The sequence below is a fragment of the Pezoporus wallicus genome, unplaced genomic scaffold, assembly GCF_028554395.1.
Source record: "Pezoporus wallicus isolate ANWC-B61680 ecotype Strahan unplaced genomic scaffold, APGP_CSIRO_Pwel_v1 contig_5552, whole genome shotgun sequence".
NCBI lineage: Eukaryota > Metazoa > Chordata > Aves > Psittaciformes > Psittacidae > Pezoporus > Pezoporus wallicus.
This window is the reverse complement of record NW_026640754.1, coordinates 1,865,014-1,889,829: the sequence shown is the minus strand read 5'-3', so window position 1 is coordinate 1,889,829 and position 24,816 is coordinate 1,865,014. Positions and strand designations below refer to the sequence as shown.

The 24,816-nt window shown below is 39.4% G+C and overlaps 1 protein-coding gene across 2 annotated transcripts; it reads left to right on the top strand.

Moving 5' to 3' along the window:
• The first annotated feature begins 292 nt into the window (after nt 1–292).
• CNOT7 (CCR4-NOT transcription complex subunit 7) lies at nt 293–21,062 on the top strand. 2 transcript variants are annotated; one of them, XM_057420357.1, is made up of 6 exons: nt 293–518; nt 811–1,004; nt 4,228–4,389; nt 11,349–11,493; nt 16,774–16,884; nt 19,354–21,062. In XM_057420357.1, exons 1-6 carry the CDS (start codon nt 402–404, stop codon nt 19,480–19,482), a joined length of 858 nt encoding a protein of 285 aa, XP_057276340.1. In that variant the 5' UTR covers nt 293–401; the 3' UTR covers nt 19,483–21,062. The 2 variants fall into 2 exon arrangements, with proteins under 2 accessions (XP_057276340.1, XP_057276341.1); XM_057420358.1 differs by lacking the exons at nt 293–518; nt 811–1,004 and adding an exon at nt 2,854–2,948.
• The last annotated feature ends 3,754 nt before the right edge of the window (nt 21,063–24,816 follow it).

The following is a 24,816-nucleotide window of genomic DNA, read 5'->3' as shown; positions in this document are numbered from 1 at the left end:
GCGTTTCTAACCCATGGGGGAGTAACTCTTTTGGGTTCAAGTATCTCGTTCATCAGTTGAACTAGTGCTCCTTGCTGGTTTGAAGGGCTTTGTGCAGGAAATGAAGTTACTAACAAAACCATAGGGTTTCAGTTTCAGACAGTATTTTGAACTCGTGTAGCTGAAATTTGCATGGTTTTGGTGGCTGTGTTGTGCTCCTTGTATGAGCTTCTGAAGAATAAATCTTGATCCTGGAACTAGGATGGGCTTTTTCCCAGATAAATGAAGAATAAAAACTTATGCTCTGATACTTTACTTTGTTTGTCTCTTAGGTTAAAAAAATAAACAGTTGACGTTCTCTTTATGCAACTGGTCGTCAGTCAAGTGTAACTTTTGATATATGGTCTCTAAAGCCCCCCACTATGCCAGCAGCTACCGTAGACCATAGCCAAAGAATCTGTGAAGTTTGGGCTTGTAACTTAGATGAAGAGATGAAGAAAATTCGTCAAGTTATACGGAAGTATAACTATGTAGCTATGGTAAGTGGGCATTTGATGTTTTTCTAGCAAATTACCATGATAAACATAATGCCTTCATTTGATGTTAGTAAATTAAAGCTATGGGCTTGTTCATTCATTTTAACTGAAAGAATAGTGAAATCTTAAGGTTGAATTAATGCTGTACAAATGTTAGGATCCTGATTATTACCTTTTTGAAAGCTAAATGTACAGTAATCTTTAACTATGAGAGATAAGATGCTTGAGATGTAAGAATGAGCAACATGTATTTTTATGGGTGCCTTTTGTTGAAGTTTTAATTCTGTTCTTGCAGGATACAGAATTTCCAGGAGTAGTTGCAAGACCTATTGGAGAATTCAGAAGCAATGCAGACTATCAGTACCAGTTATTACGCTGCAATGTAGACTTGCTGAAAATAATTCAACTAGGACTGACTTTTATGAATGAGCAAGGAGAATACCCTCCAGGAACATCAACTTGGCAATTTAATTTTAAATTTAATTTAACGTAAGTCTTAAACGTCTGTGATGGTGAATGTGTGTTTCTGACTTAAGATGTGTTCTAGGTTGTGAAACCTGTAGCAATTCTTTTTATCTGAATAATTGGAATGCTACAGATACTTTATGTATCTATACATATATATATATAGGAAAAATTTTGTCAGCCACATACATGCTTTCTTTCCTCACTTCTGTACAGCCTGCCTTACTGTTAGTGATTTGGTCAAAAAGTTTCAAAAAGAGGCATTTATAGGTGGTGCAAGAGTTAGCTTAGTGTTTTCATATTTGGCATTTCAAAGTACTTCTACCTTAGTTTAACTGTGACTAGTTATTACAGAAGTCACATTATTTCTTTGTGTATTTTTAAATGGAAAATGCCAATGTGAAAAAAAAGTAATGTTACTGAAGTGACTAAAAAGGAGCATGACAAATATCAGCAAGTTCTAAAGCAAGTGTGATGTGCTCTTTAACACTATTCTTAAGAGACTCACAATAAGTTCTAGATAATATGCTAGTAAATTACGTTCAGTTTTTTAATACTGCAGCAGTTTCTCTTGTGTTTTTTCTAAACTGTGTACTCTGAGCTACTGTATTTTAATCTTCTTATATAGCATAGTATTGTTTAGATTGGAAAGGACCTTTAAGATCATTGAGTCCAGCCGTTAACCTAGTACCATGCCCCTAAGTGCCACATCTACAATCTTGGGTCTTGTCAATACCTTCAGGGATGGTGACTCCACCAGTTTTCCTGGACAGCCTGTTCTAATGCTTGACAATCCTTTTGGTGAAGAATGGATTGCTGATTCTGCAGCATAACTCCTGTGAAGATTTTTGTTCTATATTATTTCTGTAAAATGTTGGTTAATTTTTTATTTTTTTATTTTTTTTTTAATGATCTGTTGGAGTAGTATTGTGAACTTTATTTCCCAATGTGATTTTCATCAGTGATACATCTTTAAGTATAAACCTGATTTTTCCAGTGGGGACTCCACAGATGCTTTTGTGGAGTTCTGATTATATCTTTAGCAAGTAGTTGAGACAGAGTTACACAATATCTTGAGTTTTTTCCTGAAGTAAACATAATTGGTCTGATAAATTTTCATATCACCTGAGTTGAGTATCAGTGCAAACACTACTTAGACTTAAGCATGTTGAAGGCTTTTGGCAGTTTACAAGCTGATCACAGGACAAGCTGATGTACATGAGTTAAAACTGCAGCCTAAAGGAGCTTTAGAGAACAGACCTTTTTTTCTTCTGCAGATAAAAAGAAGTGTTTTCGAAGTAATCAGGCTTCTTAAAAAGAAAAAAGTCTGCTTTCTCTTCTCTGCAAGAGAACGATCTCTTGATCTTTCTGCTTTTCTAAACTATTAGTGCTGTGTCTTGTCACTAGTCAGTTTGGGCTGAGGAAATACATGATTTTTTTAAAAAAAGTTTTGTCTGAAGCACCTCTTAAAAGAATTGAGAGTGCAGATTTGTTATTTTGGTATCTCTAAACTTACCTGGCTGTATAAATGCTGGACAGGTTTCTGTTTTCTTAATAGAAGAATGTACTAATCTGGCTAAATATGGGAGGAGGAGAAATGAATTAGTACCTTCCAAACTGTGATCTGGGAAGAGAAGCCTGTGTTATGGTTGGTTTGTTTTTTTTACTTCAAAGGTCCACTTAATGTCAAGAAACTGAAAATAAAAGTAGTTTTCCATCCACTTGTGCCAGATACTGGACAGCTTAGTAAGGCAAGATAGGCAGTCATCTAACAAATTAGTTAGTAGTTCACTTGGGGGATTTTGTACAAAATGTGAGCTAGGTAAGTGCTGCATAAAGCACGAGGTTATTTTCTTGTGCATGGTTGGAGAAACCTCTTTTATGTTTTTCTAAACTTCTTTTTGGGAAGTGGCCTTGTGCCAAGTGTTCTGCTCCTGAAGCAAAACAGCTGTTGGCTGTTCCTGGAAGGTAATTTTTTTTTTTGTGTTGTTCCAGCCAGGTCTTGTTATAGTGTGCTTTTAAAGAGCATAAATATTTCTCTAAACTAACTATCCACCTGATGAGTGCAGAGCAACAAACTAGAATTGAAACAAGTCTTTTTAAAATAGGCATGTTTGTTTTGGATGGGTTCTTTAATGTGTTATGGAGATGGACAGATGCTGGGAAAATGATGCCTTAAAGCTGGAAAACTAATGAACAGCTGTGTAGGAGGGAGGGGAAAAAAGACACAACACATCTCGAGAATGTATCTCTATGTTCTGATGAATGATGACCTGCTGTTAAGAATAAGGGGTATGAGTCTATGACTAAATCTAGTTTGATATATTGGTTGTCGTATCTGTTTTATTTTTTGTGGCTTGTTTTGGTTGTGTTTATTTTTTATTAAAATTGAAAACTATACACTGAAGAAAGTTTGTAGGATAGTATGTTGCTGACAGTAATATGAATATCATCTTCTAGGTAGATTAAACTTTAGGGGAAAAAAAAACCCCAAACATTGATTTCATCGCAAAATCCGTAAGACTTTACAAAAATGTTAATAGTAAAGGGAATGAATAGAGGGGTATGAGAGGATCAGACAAGGCATAGAGGAATCTTTTTCTAGCCTGTGAAATTTTAGGTCCAAAATATGGCTGTTAGAAGATGGTCTTTAGAAAGAAAATGTTAGGCTACCTGAATTTTAAGGGTTGACTAGGTGGAACAAAGACTTAATTTCTGGTTGTAGTGAGAAGGAAGTTTTGAGCGTGTGTCTAAAACTTCACGTACACTTATATCACAAGAATGTGTGAAAAATATTATTCACAGAACTAGTGCAGCACTGGGATCTGGAGTATACTATTCCTAGTTCTGTAGTGCAGGGCATTAGTGCGTCAGCTGTTATGTTCAGTTTGTCACAGTTGCAGCAATAGATATTATTCATAAAAATATCTGTATTCATACATTAACTTTCCTTAGGTTTGCTAAAAGGGGAGTTTTGGGTAACTGGGAGAGGAGCAGGAACTAGTTTTTTTGTGAAGGAGGAGAGAATGGAGATGCTGGGAATGGTGAAATGCTGGTGAAGGTTCATAAAAGCTATGGAAATGGTTTGTTTTGAAATTAACATGGAAAAAAAATCAAGTTGTTCCCTCTCTATGCAGCGAAGTCTGTGGAGTGAACAGCGAAAAATAAATATTACCAGGTTTATAATCACTGAGGTTTGTAGATTCTGAAATTTACTTTTCCTCTTCTTTTTTTTTTTTTTTTCTAGAGAAGATATGTACGCCCAGGACTCTATTGAGCTGTTGACAACATCTGGTATCCAGTTTAAAAAGCATGAAGAAGAAGGAATTGAGACACAATACTTTGCAGAACTGCTTATGACATCAGGAGTTGTACTATGTGAAGGAGTCAAGTGGCTTTCCTTTCATAGGTAAATTCTGCATGTTAAGGGTTGGCGTTTTTGATACTGATCATTGAATTCTAGAGCTTGGATTTCGTATCTCATGTGATAAGTGGTTTACATGTGATAGCATATATAGCGAGTACCTTGGTTGCTAAGACTTAGAAAGTGTTTCTGCTGTAGTACTTATAGCACCATTCTGTATTCGAGTGTAGTGGTGTTTTACTATTGGTGTTTACACTGTAACCAGAAAACTGTAAACCAGAAAAACATGAAACTCCTAAGCCAGCAGGTGGCATTGCATCTTTTAATATCACATATGCTAGTAATAATTGTAACAATAATAGAAGCAAGTTATTCCTAAGCAATTCTTGAGCAAATGCAGTTTGTCTTATGGCAGAGACTGCAGAACTGTCAGTGAAGAGTTCTACAAAGCACTTTTAAATTTGTTCTAAATCTCCTAGTAATCTGGGCAGCTGAAATTGCTCATCTTGAAGGAGAGTCCTGGTAAACCTTGATTCTATATTCTAAGCCTTGAATATATTTTACTATTTATACCATCACAGGAGCACATTCTCTAAGTAGAAATAGAATTGTGAATGCTAAGTCTCTGTGAATCTGTCAAGATAGAAAAGATCTTCAGGCATTAATAAGATTGAACACGTTAAAACTTAGACAGAAGTCATTGTGTACTCAGCTACCTGCCAGAGGTAATTTGCACTTTTTGCAAGCAACAGTGGCTTTAATGGCTTATTGTTATGTAATGCCCCCAAGTTGCCATCTTAAATGCTGGCTGCTAAATAAGTCAACAAAGGTAGAGCAAACATTTTAGCTTAGACTAGTAGTTTCCTTACAACCTTATTCTTGTTTATCACGCATGCTACATTGGTGAACTGTAATATGTGGATGACAAAATCAGAAAAAAAGGAAATTCTTCATTCTTAAGTATTAAAACTTGGAAGGGAGGTTTGAAGAGAGAGTCACATGGAATTAGAGAAGTATTTATATTTTTAACCAACTGAAAAATAAGGATTTCTTCAGCAAGCAATGCAAGACAGTAATAGAAAGATGCATATAACAGCCTGTTGCAGAATTCATCATTTTGGCTTGCTTTGTAGAATGCAAGTTTTAGACTGACTTTCCTTCCAAAAGCGGGAGGGGGAGAACAGCTAACAAAAAAAAAAGCAGGGATCCTCTTTGAGTACACTTGCCACCTAATCTGCTTCCATCTTCCACTTGCAGCTGTCTCTACTCACAATATGACTCCAAAATAATCTTACTCTTGCTATTGTGCTACTGCAGTAGCACCATGGGAGAAAAATACTGAATGCCATGAGCTGTGTCAAACTAACTACAAAGGCTTGAATTAGTGAATTAAGTTTCTTTAAGCTTCTTAAACCCATTATTATGGGCTCTTATGTGCATATTTTTGATTTACACTTGACTATAGTAAAATAACCTGGATAGTTCAGGAGAAGGGCTGGGGAGGCATAGTATGCATGTATCTGGTACATCATCAGACACTGACTATAGAATCATAGAATCGTTAGGGTTGGAAAGGACCCCAAGATCATCTACTTCCAACCCCCCTGCCGTGGGCAGGGACACCTTATGCTAAATCATATCACCCAAGGCCTCGTCCAGCCTGGTCTTGAACACTGCCAGGGATGGAGCATTCACAACCTCCCTGGGCAACATATTCCAGTGCCTCACCACCCTAACAGGAAAGAATTTCCTTCTTATATCCAATCTAAACTTCCCCTGTTTAAGTTTTAACCCGTTACCCCTTGTCCCATCACTACAGTCTCTAATGAAGAGTCCCTCTCCAGCATCCCTATAGCCCCCCTTCAGATACTGGAAGGCTGCTATGAGGTCTCTGTGCAGCCTTCTCTTCTCCAGGCTGAACAGCCCCAACTTCCTCAGCCTGTCCTCATACGGGAGGTGCTCCAGTCCCCTGATCATCCTCGTGGCCCTCCTCTGGACTTGTTCCAACAGTTCCATGTCCTTTTTATGTTGAGGACACCACAACTGTACACAATACTCCAGGTGCGATCTCATGAGAGCAGAGTAGAGGGGCAGGATCACCTCCTTCGACCTGCTGGTCACACTCCTTTTGATGCAGCCCAGGATACGGTTGGCTTTCTGGGCTGCGAGCACACACTGCCAGCTCATGTTCATTTTCTCATCGACCAGCACCCCAAGTCCTTCTCTGCAGGGCTGCTTTGAATCTCTTCTTTGCCCAACCTGTAGCTGTGCCTGGGATTGCTCTGACCCAGGTGTAGGACCTTGCACCTGTCATGGTTAAACTTCATGAGGTTGGCATCAGCCCACCTCACAAGCGTGTCAAGGTCCCTCTGGATGGCATTCCTTCCCTCCAGCGTATCAACCGAACCACACAGCTTGGTGTCATCGGCAAACTTGCTGAGGGCGCACTCAATCCCACTGTCCAGGTTAGCAACGAAGATGTTAAAAAGGCCGGTCTCAGCACCGATCCCTGAGGGACACCACTCGTTACTGGTCTCCAGCTGGACATTGAGCCATTGACCACAACTCTTTGTGTGCAACCATCCAGTCAGTTCTTTATCCACTGATAGGAGCAGTTACAGCTACAAGTGTTTTTCCAGTATCACTTGGTAGTAAGTTTAAGGGTCCAATGTAAGCTATCCTGGCAAAAGAATACCTGAACCATTTCCACAGTAGGGATTCTTTTTAAAGCATAATTGCATTGATTGTGTGTGATTCCTGACTCATATGCTGATTGAAGTGTAGTGTAAACTTTGAGCAATAATGTCATTTTTACTAGTGCAGCTTATGAAGGGGTTTGGAATGGCTTTATCCAAGTCCAGTTTCATCTGTGCTTAAATGAGTTTCTGTTGTGGACTTCACTGAAAATGTCTTTAGAAATCCTCTTAAACAGCTGTTCTAGTAAATGTTTATCCAACACTGATTATCAACAGCTCTGCTTGATGTCAGAAACCATTTACAGGCTCTTGTGCTTGATAGAGTATGTCGATATTATCTTGAGCACAGAATTTGGGAGCTAAGATTGCACAAAGCTGCAAATGAGCATGGGTCACATAAAATGTGCCACAAAGAACAGTAAACAACTGTTTCTAAATTTATCTTGTGTTGATTGTGATTATATACTGTTGGTGGAAGCTTAAACAGCAGGACAACTCAGTTGAAAATTTGTTTCATGTAGGCTTTCCACGCAGTAGTTCTTTTACTACTACAGAAAGGTGTACTTGATGTTGCTGACTGTGCTATTGGTTCTGTTTCCTCAAAAACTTTAGTTACTACTAATCCTCCAAATGTATGAGTCTTCTAGGAAGCGGGCAGAGGGAAGTTACTCCCTTTTCAGAGTGAGCTTGTGTGTTGGTTTTGTGTCATTTCCAGTCTTTGATTTACTTGAACTGTTATGTAGTTTATTTCTAAGTTGTTAGCTTCTAAAATAGCTTGCTTTGTGTGCTTTTTACCTCTGCATTTGATGTAGATGTGAATCTGTGTGGATCTGCAGCTCTGCCAGATATGAAGAGCCATTGCACTGTCACTGGTTCTTGTATATATCACAACTTCATAAGCAACTCAAATCTTGTGTGTGTTAAAATGTATTTGAGTTGAGAGAGCAGGGGGAAACCCTGAATTTCTGATTCTTGTCACCGTCGAGAGCTGTGAGTGCTTGGCAGTCTAACAAATTATAAAACAGAACAGCTCAAATACTGGTTTTGTGGATGTTCAAGTGACTGGTTTGATGAGGTTTTGAGTGTCCACCTGTGTGCAACCTCAGTCTGCCTTTGGGTGCTCTGTACAAACATGCCTCTTAACCCAGATTTTTTTTGGAAGTGGGAAAGTTCCAAGCTATTGCATTTCAATAATCATTTGTGTGAGACTGATTTTAGTAGAATTGAATCTGTTGGTTCATTTCTGTTAGCCAGTTAGAAAGTGAACTAAAGCTTTCTCAGGTCTGTCAGGTTTTGATTTATTTCAGAGGCTGCTGGTGCTTGAGTAGAATTAATTGTTAATTGGCTATCTGAATTTCTGAAAGTATGGGAAAGAAATACAGGCACCTTTGATCTTTTCCATGGTCTCGTTGCCTGCAGCTGTCCATGTTCAGTGCAAAAAGAAAAAAGCTTTCTGGCTCCAGGGATTTGGTTAGCTGTGCTAAGTAACAGTAGGTGATTATATTAGAAATAGTGAAAGCTTTATAAGGAAAGGAAGCCTGTGTGCTTCAGGGTAGAAACCAACCACTAATTGTCTATTAGAGGATTAGAAGGAAAGTTCTTTAATGAGCATGGAATTACCAAATTGCTCATTGTGGACTTTCTTACCCTTGTCAGCATTCAGCAGCAGTGGCCACTCAAATTTTTGAACTTGGTGTATCTTAGTCTTGACTTGAAGTGACGATCTTTATGTCTGTATAGGCTTGATGACTGTAGCATATTACCCCCCAAAAGTATATTAAAAAGATTATGTAAATGCCTTAATACTGCATTATGATTAGTAAAGCATGGTTTGTGGTGATTGTTACGAGCACACTGGGACTAAGTCTTAACAGCTGGAACTTAAGAAATATGAGACATCATTTGTTTGAGCTGACTAAAGTTAACCCAGGCTTAGGATCCAAGAGCAAATATCTGACTGAATGTTGTCATGCAGTGGAAGAGCAGTCATGTCTGTTAAAACAGCTGTTTGAATACCCTGTTGCCTTTTATGCATGAGGAACCTGGAATGAAAGAGTCTGCTACAGTCCCCAAGGTGGGGAGGGGAGCGGAATTCTTCATCAAAATTGCAGATTTATGACAACCTCCTCCCTCTTAATACAAACAGTAAATGAGTCTTGATGTTTCTTTTCTTACAGTACTTCCTTCTTAATAGAAGTTGGAAGTGTTTGAGAGCTTATGTTTACTTGTAATTCAGGCATGTGCATAATTCTTTTGGGAAGAGGAGGAAAGTCAAAAAATTTAAGAGGAGCACAAATACTGTTTTTTTTCACTTTAAAAGTTTTAATACAGCTGCTACATTTGAGCCACAAGGATGGCAAACGTCAGGAATTCAGTGAGTTAATAACCTCTCTAATCTCCAGCGGAGTAAGTCTCCTTAATCCTGAACAGCCTTTTCTGCATTTTTCTGAACAGCCTTTTTTGCTAGCGTGGCTTTTTTCTTTTTATTTTTTTTCTCTGGAGGGCTTTATGCTGATACAGGCTTCCCCCCCTTCCCTCCCCGAGATCTAATAAAACTAAGCTTCCAAGCTACTGTTTTGCCAAGTATATTTCAAATTCTTACTTTATAAAACTCAGCTGAAATCCTTATTTATCATTGGCTTCTTTGCGCCTGGCCAGTGGCTGCTGCTGTAGAGGTTGGGGTGCCGCCAGCACAGCTTCAAGGCACCAGATGCAGTGCAGGATTCGTTCAACACGAAATTCCTGTTCAGAGGGCTGCAATAGTCCATTACTTATTGTATATCTTGTAATAGTGGACTCCTGGCAAGCAATCCATTAATTCCCAGTATGTTTAAGATTTTCTACCCTCTGTCTAGAAAATCATAAGATAAAGATGATGTAGAGAAGCCCATAGTATAAGAAAGGTACAAAAAGCAGTCCTCTTCACATTGAGCATGCAAGCGAAAGCCTTGAGCTTACATCGTAAGTCAACAGTCTTTATGGGTGCTAAATATCCACGGGATCAATAGTACAGTGCCTATTTGTAACTGGTTCGTCTTCTGTACTCCCTCAGTTAATTCTGTTCATCTCTCAGATAAAGATCCTCCTGTAACCAAGAATGAACGTGAAGTCTTCAACTGGGAATTTGGAGTCTGTAGTAGCCACCAGTTCATTTGAATTGTCTCTCAGCTATACACTAAGGTTCCATAAGCAGCAAAACTGATGCAGCCTTCAGCAGAAGCACACCCTGCTGTGTGTTTTCATCTTCTTTGTTAGTACAGGTGTTTTTAAAATTGCATGTCAGTAAAATCTAGGAACTGATTTGCTTCAATGCAAACCTAATAACAAAGAAGAGAACATATCTGCCCCTGTCTAGTGTATGTATGTGTGCATACACAGGCAGTTCTGCAGGGGATCAGAACAGATCAGATTCATGAACAGATCATGGCTTGTAAATTCTGTCTTCCTAGGGAAAAGGATAACTTGTCATCACTGTTGTGGCATTTAGTCCTGCTTAGTGCCTGACGTCTGTCTTTCCTATGCTTTAAACCCTAGGGTTCCCTATCATAACCCTTTGTGAAAGTATGTGGTTTCCATTTTACTGCCTTACCTTGTTCCTACGTCCTCATTCTTCAGTCAGGCTCTTGTGAAGGAAGTCTTCCCAAATTCTTCCTTCCACATACATACTATAATACCTCAGTTTCTTCTACTAAACCTGTACTGCTCGATTGTCTTGCTGCCTCCTGCTGACTTACATGTACACAGAGAAATTTTTCCAGCTTCATCTGTCCTTGCCTCCAGAAAGAGTAATAGTCTACAATCTCTTATTTTTTTTCAGTTGTTTAATGTGTGCTGATTCAATTGGGGAAATTGAAAGAAAGTCCAGTCTTTGTTGGTGAGGGTGAAACTTGCCTTCAGACATAAACATGTGTTGGCTCTGGAAACTCCTTAATCTTTTGTATTTCAAGAACTGTAAAAGTCCATCTTGTTCAGTTTGTAATGAGAAACTCAATTCTTACACCAGAATGTAAGTTTTTGCCAGACAAAGCCGCAGCAGCATTGACTTGTTTCAGGATTTAGAGAAACTCCTATAGGCAGAACTTTTTGTGTCTTCACTTGGCCTCATTCAGACTAAATTAAAATATTTTCCCTGGGATCTGTAGTAGGGCCATTAACATTGAAGCTTAGTCTTTCATAAAAGTCAGTCTTAATTGCATTGAAATGAAGCTAAATGTCCTGCTAGTGTGTAATAAAGTCTTGATGTTGGAAGTGAGAAGGATGCTTCTAAATTGCTGGCTTATGTTGGGTTTTGTTATTATTAATTTGCAGTGGATATGACTTTGGCTATCTAATCAAAATCTTGACAAACTCTAATCTACCTGAAGAAGAGTTGGACTTCTTTGAGATACTGCGGTTGTTTTTCCCAGTCATCTATGATGTAAAGTATCTCATGAAGAGCTGCAAAAATCTGAAGGTGAGTAACCTGCAAATGGCTCAGAGCAACTTTTGGGTTTGGAGGCAGAATTCGTTATGCCTAAAAAAAAAAAATAAATTATTTTCTACATTGTTATTTACTGGTTTTGCTTTGATAGTACCTAGTAAGCACTGTTGTCTCAAGCTTTTTATATTTAATATTAAAGGCTATTGATAGAAGCAGGCAGGAGCACGCATCAATTGTTATAGAATCATAGAATCATAGAATGGTTAGGGTTGGAAAGGACCTTAAGATCATCTACTTCCAACCCCCCTGCAGTGGGCAGGGACACCTTGCACTAAATCATATCACCCAAGGCCTCATCCAACCTGGTCTTGAGCACTGCCAGGGATGGAGCATTCACAACCTCCCTGGGCAACCTATTCCAGTGCCTCACCACCCTAACAGGAAAGAATCTCCTTCTTATATCCAAGCTGAACTTCCTCTGTTTAAGTTTTAATCCGTTACCCCTTGTCCCATCACTAGAGTCCCTAATGAAGAGTCCCTCTCCAGCATCCCTATAGGCCCCCTTCAGATACTGGAAGGCTGCTATGAGGTCTCTGTGCAGCCTTCTCTTCTCCAGGCTGAACAGCCCCAACTTCCTCAGCCAGTCTTCATACGGGAGGTGCTCCAGGCCCCTGATCATCCTCGTGGCCCTTCTCTGGACTTGTTCCAACAGTTCCATGTCCTTTTTATGTTGAGGACACCAGAACTGCACACAATACTCCAGGTGAGATCTCACAAGAGCAGAGTAGAGGGGCAGGATCACCTCCTTCGACCTGCTGGTCATGCTCCTTTTGATGCAGCCCAGGATACGGTTGGCTTTCTGGGCTGCAAGTGCACACTGCCAGCTCATGTTCATTTTCTCAGTGACCAACACCCCCAAGTCCTTCTCTGCAGGGCTGCTTTGAATCTCTTCTTTGCCCAACCTATAGCTGTGCCTGGGATTGCTCTGACCCAGGTGTAGGACCTTGCACTTGTCATGTTTAAACTTCATGAGGTTGGCATCAGCCCACCTCACAAGCGTGTCAAGGTCCCTCTGGATGGCATTCCTTCCCTCCAGCATATCAACCGAACCACACAGCTTGGTGTCATCGGCAAACTTGCTGAGGGTGCACTCAATCCCACTGTCCTGCTTACCTGTTAAAAATTGCATGTTGATGCTGCCTTTACAGTGCCCAGGCTTTGTTGACATGATAAACCAATGTTTGAAATTAATCCTTCACTTTTTGAGCCATAACAATTGATGGGTTTTGTATACTCTTATTTCTTCATTGTGCAGTCCACTAAAGGACTGCAGTCATCTTGGCAAAGGTAGTTGCGATGATGCTGTGGAATTATCTTGGGAAGAGGAATGGAGTGAAGAATAATTCAGATGGCTTCATAAGGAAAGATAAACAACAGCATATGTTCAGGGACAATATGTGGCTTCTGGGCAAAAAAAGCAGTACTAGAAACTTATGTCAGGCCAGTGAGGCTCCTAGTTGGTTTACTCTGTCAGACATAAAATGTGGATGCTTAATTGGACTGGAGAATGAATGAAACTGGAAGTAAGTACGTGAAGGGGAAGACAGCAAATGAAAGAAAGATGCTACAGGGACTGTGAACAGCTGTACTTGCCAAAGAACTGTAAGAGTGTAGACTGCTGCTGGAAGGAGGTGCGTTGCAATTAATGACTTGCTGCTTTTATGGGAAGTAACTTGATTCTCTAGGCTTTCTTAATGAGAACCTGCAGGGAAAAGAACACTGACTATAGTACAACCAAATCCTATGGGATGGCTTGCCACTTCATAATGCTGGACCAGTGATTTATATGCTGTTTATAGTCCTCTGTTTCTTTCTGAGATAAACTAATAGAGCATGTAACTTTTTAGTAGCCTACTTGTGTGGGAAGTAAATAGTGTGAGTCCTTTGTTTATTGAGTTAGTGTTGGAAAAGAAGACCTGCCTTCCAGTCAAAAAAGAGAAATATACCTACTTGTGTTCATTTGGATCTGTTATTGGCATAATCAGCTGGGCAAGTGGCTATTAATGAACATCATAAACACAGTTTTTCTCCACAGAGGCCAGAAGGAAAAATTCAGGAGTCTTAAAGGAGGGGTTAGGGGAGGCAAACCCTCCAAAAAAAGCATTCTCACTTTATCACTCCGGGTGAAGCAGCGTAAAGCATCTGGTGTCTTAGTGGTGGCAACACACTTTCCAAAACCAGAATGTGTAATCCAACGTTAGCGATGTAGGAGAGGTGACAATGTCACCATTCCAGAGGTGACATTCCCAGTGAGTTTGGGGAAAAGAGGGATTATATTTCCTGTCATTTCATTAAGAGGTAATTGTGTAACTGTCATTGTTTAGAGACGCTGATGTTTTTTTTGGAGACAAGGTTTTATTTCAGCAAACCTTAAGAACAAGGGTGATTTTATTTTTTCAGAGCTGAATAAGTAGGTCAGTTTCCTGCAGTAAATCTTGATCCTGTCACCTAATGTGCAGACTGGTAATGACAGCAGGGAAGGGATGTGGACTACCCTACCCCTCCAGATTTACCAGTGGTGAAATCATAGTGGACTTGTACTGTACCGAGAGCAGCTATCTGAAACAAATTGCTAAACATCCAGTTTTGTAACTAAAAATGCATGCACTGTTTCCTGATACTTCACTTTCAGTCTATTAAATTGCAGTGAACTGAACTGCTGTGCAGTTGTCCTTTATTGACTAGTCTTAAGTTTTTTTTCATATGGAACTCACTGACCTACTGTAGGTCCCTCACACACTGCCCTCACACACCCATAGTCAAAAAGAAACATGCTTCAGGATCAGGAAGCTGTTTGACGCTCTTTTTGTGGAATTATGTAGTCTCTTTTTAAGTTGTTGAATTTATAGTATGTTACTCCAACTTAAATGGACATGAATGTACTGATGCAGGTTGGGAGTTAACTTGGGGTATTGATGTAGTACAGGTAAAACTGCTTGTTCTCTAAAAATCATTCTATGTAAACAATTGCAAACCTTTTCTATAGTAATGGTAACTCTAAGGTAGATTTATAGACCTTGTTGGAAACTTGCTTTTAAATATGGGGGCTCATACAGAACAATAAATTCTGGTACCAGTGCCATGAAACCAGTGTTTGATCTGAATTTGCTGTTGACTCTGGTTGTGTGATTATGTAAATCACTCTGTGGCTTTATTCTTGACTGATGGTCTGAAAATTTAGGAAGAATTTGTCCTTCTCTCCCAAGAGTAAAATGTTCTTATCTGCAGTGCAAAGTCTTGCCTGAAAGACAATCCCAGTAGTCTACCAGAGACAGCCAAATTTTATTCTGCAGGTTTTGCAGTTGTAGACCAAAAAGTTCCACATAAGTCGTGTGTGATACATTTACAAGTGGAAACATTCACAAATGGATTAAAAGCGCTACTTTCAAAGCATTCTTCTGTAGGCTGCAGTTACTGTAAAGTTTGAATTACTAAGGCTGTGTTCCAAAGCTTGCAGCTGCTGTGTAACTATTACTGATTTTTATTCTTGAGTGTTTTTTTCCCTCAAAGTTGCTTGAAACTTGAGGAGATAGTGTTACAGCTAGCAAAACCTGGTGATGAGGCACTGCTTATTCACAGCTTGAGGAAGCAGAGGGTTTAGGAGCCAAAAATGATGCCTTGAAAGGGTAATGGGCCTACGTGCTGTTGCTAACTCTTCACAGCTTGTTTTTGAAGTTTGAAAGCAGTGAACATACTTATATCTGAGATGCATTTTTTGTTTTCTGCTGACCATTTTCATAATGTTTGATCTCATTTTCAGATCAGGCTTTATTTCTATTGCTCTGTTAGTTTTAACTTTGATTGTTATGCTTTTGCCTCTTATTGCTTCCATTCCTGTACTTGAAATGGGTTGAGAACAAGGAAAGGTGAACTGTAATACTAGGCAGTCTTTCTTTAAAAGCACAGCCTCTGCAACATTCTTTTTCCTTCCAAACCTTATGGGAGCACTAAGCAGTTTATCTTCACATTTTTGATCCTTCTAGACCTTAAAGAATGTGCACATGCTTTAGTCTGTTTCCAGTAGCTTTATGGCTTAATCACTTTAAAAAAAAATAATATATGTACAAAATTATGTGCTCACAGTGTAGTTTACAGCATTAAAAGACTGCAGTTACAGTATAGCCTGTCTGTCCTTCAATAGATCTGTGTTCTGTGTAAAACCAGACAGATTCTGACAGGTTTGCTTCCATACGTAGTGGTTATTAGCATTTTGGCGGTAATAATCCCCAAACACTAAATAAGAGGTTTATTTAGCCACTTTGCAGTTAAGGGAATAGTTTTTCACATCAGCTTGTTGGGAAGAAAGTTTGCTTCAAAACTGGGTAAGTTTTACCTTTAAGAACAGATAGATTTGCAGCATTGGAGTGATGTCTGCAGCATGTGAGATGTTTAACTACTTTGATAAGAAATAGGTTTCATTGCAACACTTAAATGACTTAAATATGGATCTCTAACAGAAAAGCTGGCTACACTGTTGAATTTTAGTCTCTTGGAAAAGTAGTTGCACGGCAGTGGATTTTTTTGCATGTTCATCCCCCCTGTCTTCTAACAACGGCTAATGAAACTAACTTTCACAAGGGGTAGCATGCCTTGCACAGATGGAGTGGGTGCTTTCTTCCTCTTTGGACTTTACCATCGGGTTTCTAAATGCCTGCTGTGTAACACTTACTTGTACTCCCTGTAGTGTTCTAGATACTTAAGGATACTCTCAGTTTTTTTGAAGGGAAGTGGAAAAAGTTGTTGAAAGGTAAGTGGAAGTAAAAAGGTCCGTTTCAAAGGAAGCCTGGGTATTTTTAAGTCATGGAGGCTTATGGGCACCTCATTTGTAAGCACTTGAATTCTTGACATTGTGGAACATTTTTACCTTTTAAACTTTCATGCAAATAGGAGTACAGGAACACCTGGTTTTGTTCTTCAGCATTGCCAGTTCTTTCAACATCTTGAAGGAGTTGTTTTGTAAAGTAATGACCTCTGGTTAATCAAGAGGCTGGAACATGAAGGAGTAGTAGTTTTGTTGATGCTGCTTTATTTGATCAATACTGACACAGAATTCTAATGTTGCTATTGATACTGAATGTTTGATTTTTCCAGGTGTGTATTTATCTAGTATAATACCTCCTTCAGCTACTGTGCAAATGTTGAAATACACCTGCCGTTGTGTGACTTGGGTAAAAGATTTTCCTCAAATACAGCTGTTCAGTTTTCTGCTTTAATTTATTTTTCAGCAGTTAACACAATTGTTTTCTGTTTCAGGGTGGATTACAAGAAGTGGCTGAGCAGCTAGAGCTGGAAAGGATAGGACCACAGCATCAGGCAGGATCTGATTCTTTACTCACAGGAATGGCCTTTTTCAAAATGCGAGAAGTAGGTGGACATACTGGTTTTATCTCCATGATAGTAATGTGCTGTGATAGGCAGATGAGTTGCTGATTCTGTTAAGTCTGCTGTATTTTAAGGAGGTCAGGGTTCACTCTTGACAAAGATAAGACCACCTGTGTTTTTCCCAGCGTAAGTGTGAACCAGCCCTACTGATTCCCTGCTTAGATGCTGTGAGTGCATATTGCTTCTTATTTCTGTGCCTGGCTTTTGAAATCTTTTGTGGGTTTTTGTTTTTTTCCATTACCTGTTTTGCAGGGTACCATTTTTAGGTGGCTTCAGAAGTGAGTATATGAGCTGCTGGAAACATACGCCATTCAGGGAGTGTAGTTCCCATACTCACACGCTGAAAGCCAACTCTCTGGAAGCTTCTGCTCAGTATAGTACTTGGCTGGCATGCACTGCTGCTTATGGCAGGCCTAGAGAGGGAAAGTGTTGACTAGTCACAGGTAAACTTGCAGGCTGTAGGTACATTAAATAATGACTTTCAGGCATTTGCCAGTACATTTGAACATGGCATTCTGCTATTAATTCAGTGTTGCTTACCATGTCAAAATGGATGGCAGTAGTAAACCTCATCTTTTAATAATGTTTAGTATGAAGTGTCTACCTTCTGTAGTGTACCCTTTTTTATAAAGGAGAAAATGACCACAAGTTTCTGACAAATACTAGTGAGACAGCAGGTAAAAAATAAATGCTGTGATTTAAGCTGGTTTGCTCATTGTAACACTGTTCTGCTTCCACTGGAACTGCAGTTGTCAAGCAGGTCATAGGCTACAGATGCAGTAGAGAGATTGTGTTTCTGGTATGATCCAAGGCCAGCGAGGCTAACTGCCATCTGCCCAGTATTGTTTTTTCATTCTTGAATTGGAAATAAAATCCAAAGCAAATAAAGGGAAAGAGGAGGTATGTGAAAACCATGCCTAACATACTGCCTTTCAAGTTAGCTTTCTAGTGGAAAAGGTTCAAACCCAGGACCATTCCTCTAATGAGATGCAATTTGTGTTATATGGCAAATAAGCTTCTTGAAGTTTTTTTACCAAAAGCTGTTACTGGGAGAAGTAGAAACTGTGGTTTTTAGTGCAAAGCAGCCAACAGTCATGGATTTGATTATGATTTTTTTTCAGTTCTTTCTCTGATTCTTTGCTAATGCAGCCTTTCTAAACAAGGGCACAGTACTCAGAAATAGTTAATGTGCATTTTTAAAGTATTTTCAGTAGCGTTCATTGTTTAACAATGTATTTGAGTGAAAAAACTTCATTTTACAATGCTTTTGGAGGTAGAAAGTTTATTTTACTGATTGCTGTGAAGGATTTGCAGCTTGCTTGCTGGGTGTTGGAGTGCCAGACAAAAAAAGTTCCTGATACATTTCTTCCCATCAGAAACACTTAAATAGTGATTCTACAACAGTAGAGCTGCTGTTTTGGAGTTTTCCTACCTAATTATTTTAAGAATTGTTGGGGGCTTTAAAACTTCTGAGGTACACAATTCCTTCATTACAGAACTTCCCATTCAGACTGTGGTGCTCGAAGTAAAGCTTGAAGGGAGAAGTTTTCAGCCTGGATGGTATATGCAGTCCTCTGCATTCAGATTGTGTACTGTGTCCACCCTTCTTCTGCGTGATTCTGGCTGTCTTAGGTTTCTGATGTTGATGATGACTTGGAATGTCAGCCACTGGGATGTGGTTCACAGTGGTTTACAGCAGGGTTGCTGTGAAGTTTTTAGTGTAGGTGGCTGTCTTCTTGTTTTTGTGGGGTAACTCATGGTTTTGCTTGAAAACCTGAGTCTGAAAGAGAATATCACAGGTTACACGCCTCTTTACAATTAAGACTTGTGTAAATGCAGTCTTACCGTAAAATTTAAGTAAATTTTGTGCTTCCTTATTAAATGAAGTTCCTCTCTGTGAGGAGCTAGCTGGAAATGTGTTGTTCTGCGTTTCTTTGAACTCCATAATGGGCTTTGCGCTCAAACATTCTACCCGCACTCAAACCTTTATCATATAAATGAGGACATACCTCCATTTCAGAGCACAGTATGATGAAAACACTCATACTGAGGAGTAGGTAGAGTATGGGCACCAGTGACGGATGCCAAGCATATGCCTGTTGCGAGAAACTCCACAGAGATGAGTTGGAGAAATCTCTTTGCTGCACTTGCAGAGAAGCGGGTGATAACCGATAATACAAAATTACCAAAACATTCCATTTGTCTGTTTCGTCAGGAAGGGTGCACAAGGAGACTGATTGTATTTCTTGACAGATTTGTTTTAAAGAATCATGTCATATAAGCACATTTTGATAATGTGTTAAGTGTGTTATTCTGTTAATTATATCAGCTTCTGCACTTTGGGATTTCATGTGTTATGCTAAAAAGTAACTTTTTAACACCTTTCTATAGTTCTGTTTAAATTGAGCCATTTCTTTGGCAATAATTTGTATCTCTCTTTTAACTCTTTAGATGTTCTTTGAAGATCACATTGATGATGCCAAATATTGTGGCCACTTATACGGCCTTGGTTCGGGGTCATCTTATGTACAAAATGGCACAGGAAATGCATATGAAGAAGAAGCCAACAAACAGTCCTGACATGAAATGAAAGGCCATCTTTTTGACCTCCACGTGCTTGTATATAGGTTTTATCTCTGGTTGAACCCCTTGGACAATAAGGCTTTTTTCCCCCTTTCTCAGCACACTTTCTTTTCTGCCTTTCTACGTACTAAACTTGACTGTTCCTATCACAGGATTTTGATCTTAATATTGATATATAAAATTTTCTGGATTACATTTTGGCCTCATAACTAGCCCATTTGTAAAGAAGCATGTATAGGATCAGTGTGGCAGAGAGAAGGGGAATGTTAAATCATAATGAATTTTAAGTCTGGTAAACTTACCTGTATTGATCTTCTGGTGTTTTGTCTCTTTTTCCCCTCCCTCCTCCAAATTAACTGGCACTGATTGTAACCAACTTTCCCCATTCATGTCTGTTCCTTCCAGTACGCAGGCGTTTTAGCTATTCAAGATTGTGGACCATCAAATTTGCACTTTAGAGAGTGACTCTGACTCAGATCCTCTGTTTTAGTTGAAGTTTTGTTTTGTTCTGTTCGTTTGCCCTGAGCTAGAAAACAATCATCTGCCAAGTTCAGCAGCTTCACGCTGTATTGCCTTGGTATCTCAACCCACAGAACGTGACTTACTTGCTGCATAACCTCTGTCTGTTCGAGCAAAACAAACTACTGAAATCATAGTAACTGCTGTTATTTTACTAGTGTTCAGTCATCTTCAAACACATCCTGCACATGTCAACTGCTGGTTGGCCTTCTGCTTTAAAACCGCTCTGTAACGGGGGAAAGAGGCTTGAAAAAACAGCTTTACACCCTTCAGGAAAAGAACAGCTATGACTTCAGCGTTTTTGCCATGAAGCTGAGAGTTGAAGGATACTGGAGTTTCGGAATGGCACGCTTCCCTTGATTAACTTCCTAGCTTTTATTCTAGTAATGTACACCTCCGATATTTTTTATGAAGTCATATTTATTACGTACTTGATTTCACGATTTTTGAAAGTCAGTTTAATTAAAGACAAAACCCAAAGATCTGGAAAAAAAAAGTATTTAATTGAATTAGAAGGACAATTAAATCGTGCTTTTTTGTAGTTGTTACAAAGACAGATGTTGCAGATATTTGTTGTAAAACAACAAAATATAAATAACTTATAGCTAATAAAGTTACCTGAGGAGTGTAATGCTAGTTTATTTTTGAGTATATCTTAACAATATATTTTAGATATATTGTTTTAAAGGACCCTAAAGGACATTCTTAACTCTGCATAGCACGTGTACAGAGCAGTTGTGCAGGAAGGACTTTGTGGTATTGAATAGCTAAATACTAGCCTGAAATGACGGAAAGTGCGACACCGTGTGCCTGCGTGCTCGCGCGTATCTGTGTGTGTGCTTGGCACAGAAATCAATAGTAGAAGAATCTCCAAATGTTCGCCAAATTACTCTGGTTTACCTTGTACTTAAAAAAATCAAAACACCTTTTTTCATGGAGTTACAATGATGTAACTGGGTGGTCCTTTTTAAACAACAAATAATTTGCATAACAGAGGGTATTTGTTATTAAAGCTTTTGTAAATAAAGGCCTAAGAAATGTTTTCTTACATAACAACACACTGGTGGTTTTCTTGCAAAATTTTTCCTGGTGTATTTAGTTAGTTCAGTTCTGCATTCTGGTTCATTTAGGCATGACGGTTCTCTTCCGTGTGCTTATAAAATGATCTAACTCGCTGCTCCCTGACTGATTCCATTTCCAGTGCAGAATTCTCTTTGTGTGTTTCCAGTCACTTCATTCCTGCTGATGTAAGTTGCAAGAGTGGTGGTTACAATTTACTATGGAGGCATCCAAATCCCATTAGTAACTAATTTTAATACCATTATGCATTATATGACGGTGATTAGTTTTAACTTTGATTGCCTTTGGCTTTAATAAGATAGGGAGTATCTAACAAAAAAACAGGATGGATTCTTACTGTGTGTTACGTGGCACATTTGCATACACATGGAATGAAGAACCCCTGAAGTTTGATGCCTTTGCTTTAAAGTTTAGTAGCTTTGCCTGAAGCATGCCAATACAGCTCACTGGGGTTAACTTTTGAAAGAAATGGCTCTTCAAAGAACCTTGATGGCTTTTTGTTTTGAAGTAACTTCTTAGTTGAGGGTCAAAGGAAGATTAAGAGGCTTCTGAATGTGTGCCTACAGTAAAGTTTTATTTCGGATTCGGATGCACTTTTGAAGTGAATGGTGAGCATCCCACACGATGTGCTGTGTTTTTCTTTGCCATCATGAACCTGTCAGAACTTGGGTTCCTTTTGAAAGAAGCCAAACCCAAAGATATGCGATAGGTGTGCACCTTGTGTCCCAGGTGCTAATGAGCACACTGTCTGCAGGACCAGGCTGAGTGTGCTTAAGCCCAAGCCTAAAATTCTCATAGGGTGTTTGACTTCCAGCAATTCTCCTGTTTAGTTTTCTTTCTGTAAGAAAAGCTTTTCTCATAAAGCCACAAGTCAGCATGAAATGAAGATTATGCTTTATTCTGTGTGAGAGCTCAGTCTGATCAACGTGATCTGTCTGGGAGCTGATTAGAGCTGGGGAGACATCTGTGCATCATTCAGTTTCCGTGGCAAAATTAGATTTAGGTTCCATTACGGAGTGATTTAAATGGTAAATTGTAGAGATTATGAAAAAAGTAATTTCTCCTTATGCGTAGGACTGTTACTTGTGAACTGCAGAGTCTGAAATCTGAATCTGTTTCCAAAGTGGGCAGCTTTAATAGCTTTTGCAAAAATGAATGTGTAGGCACAGTTCCAGCTGTCTAGACGTGCATCTTTTTGCTCAGAGATAAGAATTGTCTTGTCTCTCTCTGCTCTTCTCAATCCATTTAAAATACTGTTGTTTGAATAGGCTTGTCGGAAGAAATGCAATATCAAAACCTGTTATATTTACTCTTTTTATTATTTACTTGTATTTTTGGCTTCTAGAGTCAAATGAGTGTTCCAGGAATGTTATCTTCTCTGTCAGTTTTTTTAAAAGCATTTAATCCCTTTGCTCATTGGAACTCGGTAAGAAGGATCTTTGAGATGGAAGAAAATGGGTTTGGAAAATACTCAGAGTATTTGAGGCTTTTTCCAATATGAATTTGGGAGTGACCTATAACCTGACATCCAAGGACTTTCTCTAATCGTACCTGACTGGTTATGCTCAAGCTCCAGAATGGTTCATTCCCTCACACAGGAAATAGAATGAAAGTAACAGGAAGCCTGCATTGATCGACAAACTCAGAAAGGAAGTGTACTGAAGGTGGAAGCAGGGACAGGTGACAGTATCTTCAGTGTGCTGGGGTCAGGTTAAGAAGGGTAAAACCTGTCTATCTGGATTTTGTTTTTCAAAGGGTAGTTGTTCAGACTTTGAAAGGAGGAGATATTTATATATAAAAGGATAAATACATAAAAAATCCAAATCTAAATCTGAGTGTTTTCATGGAAATAGTGATTTTCTTTGCTATGTACTCTTTGAAAGAAATAGTCACAGGTAGTTACATTGGGCGTGTGGGGCTGTGGAAATGTTTGAAGTTTTAGTGTTTTCTTCCTGCTTACCTGCCTAGGTATGGTAAAGAAACAAGGAGGATTTTCAGCAGTCTTGGGTTGGGAATGAGATGTGCATTGATGCCAACTGTGAGAATCTGGTTTCTGCAGAAGCTTGTCTTGTCCTTTTTCTGCCAGCACAGATGAGAAGATTTTTCTGCCTCTGCTTAAGGGGGAGAATTGACTTGCCCAAGTGTGCCCTTTCCTGTGCTCACGAGACATCCGCCTCAACTGTGTTGGGTAAAGGGAGGGAGGAGAGGGGAATCCTTCCCTTCTTTGTGCTTCAGGTAGAAATTGGCAACAGCTGAAGTTCTGAGATGCATTACAGAGAATGTGCTTTCTCTCTTACAGGGCAGCAAATCATAGCTATGATTGCAGTTGACAGTATCTTTTACATACCTTTCATCACCTAGGAGCTGAGCTTTGCAAGCTCCCTCTTTTCCTTCATTCTTGTCCCTCTGCATGCTCTGGAGTGTTTTATATGAAGGTTAATCACTAGAGTGCTTATATACGCACTAAGCTACTGATTTTCTCTATTGCATCTGTTTGAACTACTGGCCAGTTTAATCTCATGATAAAGTAACTGGGAATAGGTTCCTGTTGTTCAGGCTGTAACACACAGCTTGTAAATGTCTTTATCTTTTTAACTGGGGCTCCTTCCCAAGTGAACAGAGAATGATTCTGTTTTCAGAAGGAAAAAAGAGGAAAATGGCTTCATAAAATGATGACTGTCAGGAAGTGCTGGGTCTGTTCCAGTTATGCCAATCCGTTAAACTGTGAGTTTGCAGGAGGTGGGAAAGGGGACATAGCTCACAGCACGCGCTTCCAAATGCTGCAGTCAAACTGTTGGGCCCATCTGCTTGAGAAGACTGCAGTGATCCAGGATGGAGCATGTGATCGTTGCTCCAAATACTGAATTTCAGGATGACTGAGTCACTATTTATTTCAGTGATGGATGCTGTTAGGAAAACTTGGGAGAAATGGAGTCCTGGTCTAGAATAAACCTTTTGAGGGAGAGGAATAAAGATGTAGACTTTAAGATTTAGCTGGACAGGGTGCTGGGACATAAAGCCTAGATGATGCTTTGGTAAGACAGGTTGGACCAGATGATTCTTGAGGTCTCTTCCAATCTGGTATTCTGTGATTGTGATACTGATTGTACATTTCAAATGAAAGACTTTTCAATCTGAACTTCTATGGAAAGGAAGGGGAAGAGTGAGAATGATGATCAGAAATCTGCAAAGGGAACAACTGCAAAGCTGCAAAAGAGGAGGAGGAGAGCCCTTCCTTAGGTTACATCAGCTGCTACTTGTTCCCGTTTTCACACCAGAAGGCTGCTGCTTTTCCCATTTTACCAGGTCAGTAATAGCTGCAAGTGAAGTGGCACAGAAACACCTCTCCACCCATGCACTATAGCAGCATGTGCTTTTTTTTAGTTGTTTTGGATGAGAATGACTTTATATGGTTCAACACAAATATGTATGGAAGGATAATGACTTTATGTGGTTCAATGCAAATATGTATGGAAGGGCTGGAAATCAAAAATGGGAAAAGCTCATAGCATATACAGCAGGTTATGTCTGACCTGCAGCAGGTGAAAGCCACTTTCATCCTCAGGTACCATTCCTGTCTGTTCAGAGGCGCCCGAGTAGACAGTCTCATTCCTCCCTGCACCAGAGGTAGATATACCACTGCCCCAGGGGACAGCTTTAGCAAAGTGCAAAGAGCACAGAGGCCCATCAGAAGAGCCTGGCAAGTGACTGAAGAGCCCTAATGAAGCAAAA

Bases quoted from the DNA above. Each gene is read 5' to 3' on its own strand.
- CNOT7 (XM_057420357.1), top strand. From the start codon at position 402: ATGCCAGCAGCTACCGTAGACCATAGCCAAAGAATCTGTGAAGTTTGG. The intron at 519-810 runs GTAAGTGGGCAT...CTGTTCTTGCAG, and splicing joins AGTATAACTATGTAGCTATG to GATACAGAATTTCCAGGAGT. The intron at 11,494-16,773 runs GTGAGTAACCTG...TTTCTGTTTCAG, and splicing joins AGAGCTGCAAAAATCTGAAG to GGTGGATTACAAGAAGTGGC.